The sequence below is a fragment of the Phoxinus phoxinus genome (genome assembly GCF_949152265.1).
Source record: "Phoxinus phoxinus genome assembly, chromosome: 19".
NCBI lineage: Eukaryota > Metazoa > Chordata > Actinopteri > Cypriniformes > Leuciscidae > Phoxinus > Phoxinus phoxinus.
The window spans coordinates 28,591,505-28,605,429 of record NC_136894.1 but is presented as its reverse complement, the minus strand read 5'-3'; the positions used below and the strand labels follow the sequence as shown (position 1 = coordinate 28,605,429).

Genomic DNA, 13,925 nt, shown 5'->3' with positions numbered 1-13,925 from the left:
TGTTATATTGATTATTATCTTGTATGTTTTGTTTAGACCACACATACTCCTGGAACTACACATGTAATCATTTGCACTTACGTGCTAAACCTTGATTGAAGCTGTATGGGATTATTGTGGAGAAAATAAAGCTACAAAGAACTTTCATGCTGCTTCTTCATGTCTCTAACCGGACATCTGTGGTGAACTAGTCCCCCACTGGCAACCCCAAACTGATTGATTTCAACAGTTTTTATTAACCTCTGTGCACCTTTGGTCCCAGCGCTCACCAAACGGCTCTGACTCATGTTAGTACTTGCCTTTCTGTACATATTTAACTTGTGGCTGACAAAACTAGCACTTGTCTATAGACACTTTGAGCCCATACTCTTCTAGCCAATCCAACACTTTCAGCAGCCTTTCCTCATGCTCTTCTAATGTACGGCCGAAAACAATGAGGTCGTCCAGATACACAATGACCTGGAGAAGATGCATTTCTCCAACAGCTCTCTCCATTAGCCGCTGAAATGTGGCGGGAGCCCCCATAATGCCCCGTGGCATGCGCTCGAACTGGTAAAAACCCAGAATACATATGAATGCTTTTTTCCCTTGTTCTCATCAGCAATCTCAATCTGGTAATAGCCACTACGTAAGTCTAAGAAAGAGTACCATTTTCTTCCAGACAGACAGTCTGAAGCATCATCCATCCTGGGAGTGGTGTATTAGTCAGGAATTGTTCTGGAATTCAAACTGGATCGTTCTCTAAATGGTCAGCTGTCACTCAGTCTGATATTACGTTTCACATCTTTGGCTTGGCCCACATCCCACTCCTCAAGGGAAAACACATTTCTGTACTCAACGAACTTCTCTCTAAGCCTTTTCTCCCAAGCAGCAGGAATAGGAGAGTCACCAAACTTGAACACGCTGGGATCTATCCTCTTCGGATCTTTCGGAGCATCTGGCATAACTGTGACCGTGTCAGTGGCAAAGAATTTAGCAGTTACTGTGTCAGTTGGGATGCTGTCTTTAAAAGTCTCATTGCAGACCAGCACTCTGAAGTGGTTCACATCAATGGCAGAAGAGGACATAATAGTTGGAGGGATAAACAGTCCAGCTAGATAGTTGACTATCCATTGGTGTTTCAACAAGAAAATGTTATTTTCATAGTGGCTTCTCACACTCCACTTTACACAATACATAGCTTTCACTTCTTGAAGGGATAAGGGCTCCTGGTCCATTCCACTTGACCTGTCCCAATTAAGTTAATTAAGTTCAATTATTCAATTACCACTGCGAGAAGAGAGATCTGTCCGGCTTGCCTGCACTTTTTTCACTCCTCCCCTCACAGTAGCCGCCTACTCTCGCATACATTTCAGGCAAAGCAAGGCGCATCTCAAACAAGCCTAATGTTTCACGAAGCCTCGATCTGCCCACCACTGTTCACAGGAAGTCAACTGGTAAACTTCACACCAGTTCACACGTCACAGTTTCTTTAGGCCAGGGGTGTAAAACTCAGCGGTGCTGGAGGGCTACAGTCCGGCAGAGTTTACATCCCTGCTCAATACATTCTTGTAGTTTTCAAATAAGCCCGAAGGACTTGATTAGCGGGATCAGGTGTGTTTAATAAAGGTTGAGGCTGTGGAGTGTGTGGCCCTCCATGAACACCCCTGCTTTATGCAATATATCAAAATAAATGTTATTTTATTCTTTTGGCAGATGCTTTTATCCAAAGCAACTTGTATTGCATTAAACTTTCTGAACATGAAGGCATGTTTTACACACTGGGACCAGCTTGGGATGCTGGTGTGCCGGCTGACCAGCATGTTGTTTTTAGTATGATCCCAGGAAGAACACAACAAAATTGGCATGTGTTACATATCACGTTTCTTAATTTGCGTTCATAGTTAAATAAAGATAACGAAAAATTTCCTAACTGAATAAATCATTTAATGTTAAATTATTTAAAGAAAATGCATGATGCTGGTTACATGTTTACTGGCACAGTAAAATCCTCAGTGTTAAACAGACACACAGTTAAAAGTAACACTTTTAGAGATAGAGAGTATAGAGAGTAAAAGTAACACTGAAGTGTTGCAGTGAAAAAAAGAAGATTCACAAAAGTGATGATTGAGCATTAGATATGACACCTGTGGTTAACAAGCAGAATCACTGAAGATAAGAAGAACAACAAGAACAGAAAAGGGAAGAGATGAGTAGAAACACAACAACTACAACTGTCTTACAACCACACGGCCTTAGATGAAATCAACTGTAAATAAAATCTATATCTCACCAGAGGATGATTAAACAACTCCAAAAACAGCATTACCATATTCACTTATTACAAACCAGTTTGGCTTTATTTATTTCATATGGTACAAAGATTGTTGAAGCCGTTTGGTTGGACTGTTGACTTTGGTTTAATTCTCTCTCAGCGATTGTTGAAATTTCATGCTATCATTATTGTCAGCAATATTTCATGCTCCTGACTGCAATAACAAACTGTACCTTTTATTATGTACAGTTTTTGGGATCAGTGACTGACAGCAGGATTTTGACACATGTGAGTTCCCAATTGAGTATGAAAGTCTTTAAAAACAGAACGAATTATCAAATTGTTATTAACTGTCCCATTGAAAGAGCTCTTCATATAATCACTGTTATTGAACAAACTTGCTTATGATTATGCTTTTATTAGGCGAGACATTCCTTTGATCCTTTAAAATGTTTTAGTGACATTTATTAATAATGTAAATATAAATAAAACAACTACAATTTTCAGAACTTTCAGCAGAGGGAGCAAATGAAAATACAAAGTTATTGTCATATAATTCAATAAATCATGTTTTAATCTTCTATTGTTGTTCCTTACATCATTAAAGCTACAATATGTAATTTTTTTCACCGCTATAGGGGATGCTAACCTCTTATAATAACAAATGCTGATGGATCTAATAATGTTTATGGGAAATAATGTTTATAGATTACTTTATGGATTAGTGAATACATTGATGTTTTTAACATGACTGTGATGAGGTCGCGATTGCTAATGAGAGATAGATATTAGCGCCAAACGCGAGTCCGCATATATACTAGCTGGAGGCCCAGAGAGTCAGAGACCAGGGACGGGGCAGAAGCCCACACAAGACACAAGACAAGACCACAAGACATGACAAAAACACACACACACACACACACACACACACACCACACCACACCACACACACACACACACACACACACACACACACACACACACACACACACACACACACACACACACACACACACACACACACACACACACACACACACACACACAGAGGAACAAAGAAAAACTATTTATCAAAAATAAATAAATACAAGACTACGCTAGATTGTCAGGAAAAGACTAAACATAGCAATAGCTAACAAGACCCATAGACACAAGCAAGCAAGGTGCACACAAAAGGCACACAACGAACCAGCAAAGACAATATAAAGGAGCAGCACATTAGAGTCAGGCGCACACAACCAAGCAAACAAGGACTAGACATGAGCTGAATCCGAAATCGCCCCCTATACCCTCAAATAGGGACACTATTTAAGGGGACAGCAATTTGTAGTGGTGTCCGAAACCATAGTGGACGTTATTGAGTGCATTCAATCCAACATTTCACCGCAACAACAAGCTCAACGGCCGTCTGAATTCACTCACTCGTTTTCACTCCTTCAAGTGAACTGTATAGTGGACTAACGTAGGGAATTGAGATGGGTGATTTCGGATTCGGGACTAAACAAGGGGGTGTGGTATCAGGAAACAAGGAGACGGGACGAGAGAAGCACATGGACAACGCAATCAAAGACCGAGCCATGTCCTCAAGCTCAAGACAAACACAGACAAAACAGACAAGTCTGTCGGCAGGACCCTGACACAATGCGTGTGTCCAAAACACTGCTTTCATAAAGACAGCTGGCCGACTCACTCAACCCCACAAGACCATGCTGGTAAACCAGCTTCACCAGCTCCAGTTTACTTCAAAACAGGATGAATATGCTGGTCCACCAGCCAGACCAGCATAAACCAGCACTATACCAGCATAAACCAGCACTATACCAGCATAAACCAGCACTAAACCAACACTATACCAGGAACCCATGCTGGTCTATGCTGGATTTTTCAGCAGGGTTGTTGTTGGTATCATCATGATCTACTGTCTGAGCTACATGGAAGACTTAGCTTTTTTATTTAAATGACAGTGTTGACAGTGTTTGATTTCCAGGGAACGTGTGAATGAATCAAATGTATACCTTGATGTTGCTTTGGACAAAAGCATCTGCCAAATGTGTAATTGTTGAATGAACATACTAAAGAAAACCTTATACACCATTACTATAGTGCTAAATCATTACAATATAAACGAATGCATCTGAAAACATCCCGGCCTTACCTGTGTGTTGAGAGCAGTTTTCATCTGAAGCAACTGTTGAAAGTATGAAATCAGAATTTCCATAGATTGAATCCATTTGATGAGCCTCACAGAAGACGCGTCCGCTGAGACTCGAGTGCTGCTTGAGTTTGTTCAGAATAAGGAAGTTCTTATTAATACAGACTAGAAGTTATGAAGTTATGAGTCTGACTTACAAATTGGGCAACTACGTGTTTGACTACCTTTAAAAAATAAGGTATAATTATGTTTGTGTTCTCCAAAAGTGAAGACTGAGGCTGATTACTATTGATTTACATCCCCAACATTAAGCATACAATTATTGTTGGCATTTAGATCTGCTGCAACAGATTCGGAAACCTTCTAAAATAAATTTCAACATAATTTCAAGCCACATTGTGTCACATATGGATTGGACAATATTGCACTTCAGTATATGTATGACACATGTTGCATAGGATCATTCTTTGATACTTTTGCATCTTTTTGAAAGCTTGATGCTGGTCATTATTCACTGCCATATAGATAGACGAGCATGAGCTGAACATTTAAAAACAAATCTTATTTTGTGGTCTGAAAAAGAAAGAACAATATACTGCATTAGAACAACACCAGGGTGAGTAAATGATGAGCCTTTTTAGAGTGAAACAAACCAACTTTGTTTTGTTAAACCTAGAACTCATTACTTAAAATGTTAGGGCAAAAAGACTGAAATAATTTAAAACAATTCAGCAGATTTTTATGAAACCCATCCAGCTGCCTTTTAAGAAAACAAAACAAAATAAGTAGTTCTCTGTAACATAATGGTATATAAAGACTACGGACAGATTTATTCCTGCTGCGTTGTTCTTGTTTCTACAGTCTTTTCCCTGTTTTCATCTCGTCAGATGTCTCACACAATCAAACCAATATCAGACTAGATGCAGTAATAAAATATCATAACATTTATTAATTTATTACACTCTTTTATCATTAAAGTAACTTACAAATTATGAACTTCACAAGCAATGTATCATACTAAAGCCTTTAATAAAACAGAAGACATTTCATTAGGGAAGTTTTTTGGAGAAAAGAACAGAGAAATATAAAGTGACAGAACAGGCAAAAGTTGCATGGTCTAAAAATGCAAAATTATCAGATTATTAGTGATTTAAAGGTGCATTAAGCAACTTTTCATGTTAAAAATACCCGTTATCTAATACATGCTTAAACAATTGCCTGATGGGCTGAATGAGCCCTTCTCTGATCACTGAGATTTTCTCTATAATCCTGTAAAGTAAAATAAATAAGAGGGATTCGGGCCGGTATCTTAGACTGGGCGTGACGTCATGCGCGTTCACGGCACGCTCACATAGCTATGTCTGGCAGGTTTGTGTATTCGCCGGCATTCTCCGTAGAAGATGGATTGTAAGAGACCTGCTTGTAGTTCATTTCAAACACCAACGCAAACTCCACGTAAGATAAAAAAAAGAAAACTTTTGTCTAGTGCGTGCACATCTCTGGCTGCAGTTTCGCTTGCCCCCAGAGGTGGCATAGTTCTGCAAAAACTCAGAATCGTGCGCTATGCACCTTTAAATCCATTCTGTTTCTCACACAAACCTATAATATGGCCTCAAAAGATAGCGCACATTACATTTACAGTGTTACTTTAGCTATAGCACACAAATCTTATACCGGTAGTTACACAAAAAAAAAGCTGGGTTGTTTTATCGCAAATTTGGGTCAAATATGGACAAACCCAACCGTTGTGTTAAAAAATGTCATTAAAAATGTAACCATACCAGGGTGTACATTTTAGGACTACTATTGCTACTAGCTAGCTATGTTGGCAAACTATCATGAAGTGAGGGAAATCTTTCGAGACTGTTGTTGCTTTGTGTACAGAGGTTACCGGGGTTATAGGCTATTTCAAGACTGTTGTTGCTTTGTGTATGAGATTACCACAGCCACTGCTTTATTTCTGCTGACCAGTGTAGGCTATTTAATTAAGAATAAAATGTAATGTACAGTGTAACGTCAGTCTCTCTCTTTCTCTGCTTTTTTTTATTCTTGAATAACAATAAGCCTACATAAAGAACATTCCCAAGGGATATATAGCTATTCTACATTAACACACACATGCCCCCCCCCCCCACCCCCCCCACACACACAATAAGCTGCTGCTTTAAAGTAATCTATTGTATAAAGTACTATCCTAGGCTATAATAAACGTGACGTGAACAGATTGGAGTGCTGAATTGCAGAGCTGCTGCAAACATTTCCACATCACTGTGATCACATGCTTTCTAACCTGCTGTACTTTTTGTTTTGTGAACATATTTATAGAAATGCAGCTTTCAGCAGCGTGGACGGTGTCGGGATGTTCACTAACACATTCCCAACTTTGTTTTACCGCTATAAAAAGAAAAAGAACTTCGCTGTGAATATATCAGGGCCTTGAGTCAGTTTCCGTCCAATGCCTTTTAGTCTGAGGCTGTTTCGTCCGGTGCCTAATTATACGATACCTAACACCTGACGCACATGGATCAGAGCAGAGAATTATACTATATAAGGTCAAGATAAAAACAGCTCTCAATAAATAGCTGGTCATACTTCTAGAGAAAACTAAACCACAACCACAAATAACTGAACATCCTGTTATTCTCAACTTCTCTGCATTTAACTTTTGCTTTATCTTATAAGCTTATACTTAAGACTAGACATTATGTACTGTAAATATTGTTTATTCTTATTATAAAATGTTTGTTAGGTCACTAATTTGTATGTAACTTTGGATAAACGTGTTTTCTAAACGAATACATAATTTGCAGATGCAAAAATTCTTGCCTTTCATTCAGTTTCAAGAAACTGCGTTATGGAAGTAAAATTGGTTTCATGTTTTTTCCAGCTTAACATTTTGATTTCTAAAATGTCCTCAATGGCCGCAAAGAAGTTTTAATTTAGGCCTTCCCTGAAAAAACTACAGGTAAAATACTTAATTGTGCAAGTTTTTGCACGCATATTAAGTAAATTTCACAAATGGAATTAAGTAAACTGTACTTAAGTTAATTAAAATTAACAACAAAAAAGTAATTTCAACTTGGCCAGTGTCATGTAGTGTGTTGTCGAGAGGCCTGGGAGAAGTTAGGAAGGCTCAGTACAATGGAATAGTTTTCCCAATGTCAGTTGTGATTTATTTTAGAATCTGCATTTCACAAGGTGCATTCCACATAAAGTCCAATATATATATATATATATATATATATATATATATATATATATATATATATATATATATATATATATATATATATATATATATTGTTACGTCCCCCAGCTTTGGTGTCTGTTGCTACAGGTGTTTGAGTGCATGCAGTGTGTGTGTGTGTGTCTTAATTACAGATGAGCCACACCTGAGCGCAGCCTGCTTGCGCTATAACAGGCTACTGAGAGCACACCGGAGTGCGCACACAGAGCCTGGGAATCAAGCTGACAATTTGCTGTCCTGACGTCCACCCGGCAGTAGAAACGTTCCGCTTCAGCAAGATTTTGGTTATAGTAGCCGAATATTTGATATCTTTTCTGTTAATAAATACCCCTACATTTTTATACGAGCCGATCTGTGTGCGTCTCTCCTTATGTTAAGGGTGGTGTCCGTCCGCCCGTAACATATATATATATATATGTATATAAACTTGATGCAATTTAAACTGGTGCGCCACACACACCCACACAGCAACATTGCTTGTTGTAAAAGGACAAAATTACCAGTAATAAAATTCTGTTGCTTTACTCACAAAAAAGTATTGCATTGCTTATACAATAGCTGTAGCACACATTATATTAAACATTATTTAGTCTAGTTGTTATTAACATGTTATTTTAGACACATGGACAACAGAAATCTTGTCCATATATTTTAGTTGCAGGGAACTAATAGCAAGCACTTGTTTATTCCAAGGTTATTAAGACGAGGCTCTGGAACGGACTCGAGAACGGACTCTTCACACTGCGCTTGTAGCTTCGATATTTCAAAATATATTTAGTGTGTAACTTACATACCGTAAACACTGACCATTTTGCAAGATGTAAACAACACGGGTCCAGAAACACTTCCTGTTTCAGTTTAAAATCATATTCTAGGGGAATCATATTCTAGACACGCCCCTGCACACAATCGCACATCTGTATAAAAGTGAAATCAACACATCTTGACCTCGTGGGTTTTTGTGAAAGGAGTTTGATTTTGAGATAGCGGATTTTTGGTGATATAGTGACATAGTGCGATTTGATTAGTTATAGGCTATTAGGCTTACATTTAAATTTACACAACACATTGACTGATAGGCTAGACAGAGTATAGCCTACATATAGTGACACATTAATAGATACATAGATATAAATATATGTAGACAGCTAGATTAGTAGATAAATAGATAGATAGATAGATAGATTATATCTAGATACATATTTGCACTCCAGATGTGGAGGTTATGAGAGTTTTAGAGAGTTTTGCATACCAGCAACAAGTGTCCCTTGTGAGAGGATTTTTTCAAAGGCTGGAGAAATTATCTGTAAAAAAAGAATTAGGCTAGTCCTTTCACAGCAGAGAAATTAATATTTTTGAATAAAAATCTCTAAAAAAGTGAAACATTGTGGCTTGATTTCTTTTATTAATATGCATTTTGCAGGACCAAAATAACATTATGCACAGTGAGGAGCCTATAGATTACAAGCTTCACATATTAGAAAAATACAATAATAAAAAAACAAAATTTTTAATGGCTCGTCAAGGTTGTTTCAGATCAACACTTGCAAATGACCACTAGGTGTCACCGTGGAGACGGGTGTCGGATTGATTCGAAGCCTCGAAACAATATGAACCATTTGGTTCAACTGTTTCATTGCTTCACGAAGCCTCGATCTGCCCACCACTACAGTTAGGTCGGTTCTTCTGTTACGGATGGTGGTGCTGAGATGCTCACGACGAGGAAGAACGTTGGAAGGAAAACTTTAATCATCAAATACATTGGAACAAGGAAAAATGCAGGAGAATAACACAAGTTACACAACCAAACATCAACGAGAACCGACCAAGACAGAGGGAGAACACAGTGAATACATTATACAAACAAGGAGAACTAATGAGATGATTAATTACACACTGAAACAATTGAACTAATGATGACGTGACCATGGAAACAACGGAGAGGAACGTATTCTTAGAAACTGAACAAATGCAAACAGAAAGAAGTCCAAAAACAAACTGACATGTAACAGTATCACTGATGGAGGAAAATTAATATTTCTTTTCACAGATAAACTTTTTCACTGTTTTACAAGAAGCATCAAACCAAGATTGAAAATTGCCATAAATATCTCCCAGAGCAGCACAGTTCTCTCCAGACGGATCCAGTACTCTCCAGTTATCAGGTTCTCTCGGCCCCCCAGTAAACCAGAACCTTTAACACACAAACAATCTGGGTATAGACACATATTTCTTTCCTGCAATCATTTTATAAACCAGCTGTAGTTAATGTCATCGCCTCAGTTCTTGGATGATTGTTTTTATGTATTTTTGTTGTTGTTGGTTCTCAACTTGTCAATTCAAACTACATTGATTATCATTTGATGATGTAACACATGCAGAGATCTTACTGTACTCCAGTGTCAGTGAGAGTTCGGTTGTTCACCCAAACCCAGTGTCCTTCAGTGACCAGATCATTGAGACCAATCCAGTGCGTCACGTTCATTTTAGACACCAGAAAATCCTAAAAGAGAAAAGATGATAGTGCAAATAATTGTTTGGTACAATTAGAGGTACAAAAAATAATCCTTTAAAATAAAACTTTCAACTGTGTGATCAAACCTTAAATCAAGTCAGCCGTAAGTCAAATTTTCATAACGCTTGCATGAAGTGTCAATTAATTCATAATTGATCTGACTTGCCTGTTCTGATTGGCTGGTTATGGTCACCAGATCGGCTGCTTTTGAAACACAGACATCTCGACTGCTTGTCCAGTTCAGTTTATCAGAGCTGAAAAAATACAGCTTTCCACGACAAGCTATCCAGCCATTCACAGAGAGATTACAAGACTGAGCTGTGAAAGATGAATAAAGTGTGATTAAACCTTCCATTATTTAGATCATAAAGTTAATCAAACTGGTTCCATGTGCAGAAATATTCACACTTTGTGTCACACTTGAAGCTTGTAAACTGACACTCACCATCGTAAAAGGACAGCCATTCTCTAAGTGTGTGTCAGGGTTCTGTCACTTCTGTTTTGTCTTGTCTGTGTGCCTTGTTTCATGTGCTTTCATGTTTTGTCTTGTCTGTGTGCCTTGTTTCATGTGCTTTCATGTTTTGTCTTGTCTGTGTGCCTTGTTTCATGTGCTTTCATGTTTTGTCTTGTCTGTGTGCCTTGTTTCATGTGCTTTCATGTTTTGTCTTGTCTGTGTGCCTTGTTTCATGTGCTTTCATGTTTTGTCTTGTGCTGTGTAGCACGCAGCCTGTGTTTACACTAGCTGTGTGCTTTCATGTTGTCATGTTTTGTGTGAACACGTGGCTTATGAGTGTTCATGTCTCATGTCTTGTTAAGTGTGAGCACATGGCTGGTGATTTGTTTTACTGGCCATGTGCTTGTGTTTTTGTCATGTTTGGTGTGAGCACATGGCTTGTCATTTATGTTTCCTTCTGCCATGTGTTCTCCTGTCATTCCCATCTTGTTACCTGATTATTGATTTATTTGCCCAACCTGTCCTCCCTCATTACCTCATTTGTTTGTTCTCCCTATTTATTCTCCCTGTGTTTGCAGTCCTCCTGTGGACGCGTTGAGACCGGAAACAGCGTGGAATGAGCAGCGTCAGCAGGTTGTGGCGCATGCGCGAGTGGCGACACGGTCTCTTTGCGCGTCTGTCAGCTGTGTTTGTTTGTTTTAGTAATTGTTTTACAATCCATCAAAATTGACGTTTAAAGTAAGTTTTTTTTTTAGATAGATGAACATTTAGGGCTCAGAATGAAGCCGAACCCTGTTATTTTGCTGGTGATTTTGATCACTTATGCCGCCAGCTACAATCACTACATGTATAGTGGCCCGGAAGCCCGAATCACCTACACACAAGACTTTAACTTTAGAAAAATATAAAAGAATACTAAATGTAGTAAGATGTCTGAGAGGTAGAGAGTGGGGAGCAAGTAGGACCTCACTGAAAACAGTATATATTGGATTAATTAGGGCAGTTATTGATTATGGATGTACAGTTTACCAATCTGCTTTGAGAACATTATTAAAAAAGTTGGATGTTATTCAAAGTCAGGTGTTGAGACTCCGTTGTGGTGCTTTTAAAACAACCCCAGTAGCAGCATTACAAGAAGAAATGAATGAGATGCCATTGGATATTAGAAGAAATAAGATAGCATTAACGTACTGGGCAAATTTAAAAGGGCATAAGGAAAGACACCCGACTCAGAAGGTGTTACGACCTTGTCAAGAAAAAGAAAGGCGACAGATTAAAAGTTTTGGTTGGATAATAAGAGATGCAGTTGATGAGATAGGGATAGGACATATGATGGTAAGCCCCACTGTGCCATTATCCAATGTTCCACCTTGGCTATTTGGGGAATTAGAGGTAGATTTGCACCTTTTAGAGTGGAAAAAAGAGAATAGTATTATCAGGAGTCAGATTAGCAGATATCTAGAGGAGAATTATTCTGTTTACTAAGATATATACAGATGCATCAAAAACAGATGATAATAGAGTAGGAGCTGCGTTCATTATACCAGAAATTAATGTTATGTTAAATAAGAGAGTAAATTATAAATTGTCAGTGTTTACAGGAGAAATGTTGGGCATTCTAGGTAGAAAATAGTACGCCAATGAAAGCGTTAATAGGGTCAGATTCAAGCAGTGCGTTAACCAATATTAAGAACATGAAATCAGAAGCAAGACAGGATATTATGTTGGAAATAGCCCAAACTGTTTTCAGAATTAATAGAGTAGGAGTAGTAGTAAAATTCATATGGATTCCAGCCCATGTAGGAGTACGGAAATGAATTGGCAGACAAATATGCAACAAAATGCAACCAAAAAACAGAGATAGATATGGTAGTAAGATATAGTAAGGCGGAAGTTAAAAGCATAATCAAAGCAGAAATGAGAAGGAAGTGGCAAGAGGAGTGGAATATGGAAACAAAAGCGAGAATGTACTACAGTATCCAAAAGAGGGTAGAAGGCATGAGAGAAAATAATAGGAATAAAAAGGAAGAGGACATTAATTCTAGAATGAGATTTGGGCATACTGGATTAAGTAGTATGTAGGAGACCTGCCTCTCCTTCCTCGACATCCGAAATGAATGCTGGGATCTGCCGTCAACTTCACACAAGTTACCAACCGATGCATCCTCGGTAAAATGGACATGTCAAGAACAATTTTTAACCATTCTTGCCAAAATGCAAACTTGTGTATTGGGACAGTACTTGGGCCACAAAAGATGACGTTTCACAAGAACACAAGTACAGACAAGAACACAGATTGAGAAAGGCCTTGTGTCCTGCCTAGATCACCCTTGGCCTAAGCTTGGCCACCCCTCTCACAACTGCTGTTTCTGTGTCTTTTTTTTATTGACACAAATTGTTTTTTTTAAAACACAGAACCGTCTCTTTAAGACCACAAAAAAACGTGAGACGCGCACTCCAACTTCACCTCAGCGCCAGCGCAAGTCAAACGAGTGCGGAAATGTGCAGGTGCCGAACGAGCTTCAGCAGAACAACAGACAGTGATATACACGCATAGTAAATATAGAGTCAATGTTTCTCAACTGGTGGGTTGCAAGACCGTTGTGAGTGAGTCGCATAGTGTAGGCCTACAGTCAAAGAAACAAGCGCAAATCTTTGTTTTTCTGATGCCACTTTTATTTTGAAAGATGTGTGTGAAAGCTGGTGACACTTCTGTCAGATGCTGAGAAAACCGCGTTGTCCTACATCAGTTGGCTATCTTCGGTAAGATGAGATGTTGTCAGTTGTCAAAACTAACTTTCCTGTCCTGTCAGCCGTTGTACTGTGCTCGCGGTGATTATTATTGCAATTATTTATTTTGACAACTAATATAGAAAGTTAAACATGCAGTGTTTACTTTTTCAGTTGCAACTTTTTTTTTGACAAACTCAGAATTGGTTGAAGAATTCAATGATTATATAAAATTCACTGAAGGTTGATTAATCTTTGAGCTACTGTAGTTATCTGCATGTCTCATTCATGACGGTGCAACAGTGTAGAACAAGCTATTGGGGGTTTTGAGAACCAGAAGCAAGCTAACTGAGCAAGTTGAACTTTAGCTATAGTGTGTGCCCCTTTATTAATATGCCTGGAGGTGGTAAATAATAATAATAAAAAAAGATCAAATTCACTCAGTATTCCATGATTCCTAATTCACTACTATCTCAACAATTAAGTATAAATTAACTGTATTCAGTTGTGTAGGCACTAAAACAGTGATCCAAAGTGTCCAAAGTGATAACGTGATTTATAAGCAATTAGCTT

General features: G+C 38.3%; 1 protein-coding gene across 2 annotated transcripts in view; it reads right to left on the bottom strand.

Moving 5' to 3' along the window:
- The window catches only part of LOC306986797 (C-type lectin domain family 4 member F-like), a 44,205-nt gene that overhangs the window by 19,041 nt on the left and 11,239 nt on the right, over positions 1-13,925 (bottom strand). Inside the window, exons 5-7 of one of the 2 annotated variants that reach the window (XM_079590439.1) lie at positions 10,335-10,486; positions 10,044-10,156; positions 9,041-9,847 (exon numbers count right to left, since the gene is read on the bottom strand). In XM_079590439.1, coding sequence (XP_079446565.1) covers positions 9,685-9,847; positions 10,044-10,156; positions 10,335-10,486 — 428 coding nt within the window. In that variant the 3' untranslated portion in view covers positions 9,041-9,684. Of the gene's footprint in view, positions 1-4,409; positions 9,848-10,043; positions 10,157-10,334; positions 10,487-13,925 lie in introns of those variants that run through there. The other variant, XM_079590440.1, reaches the window with a different exon arrangement.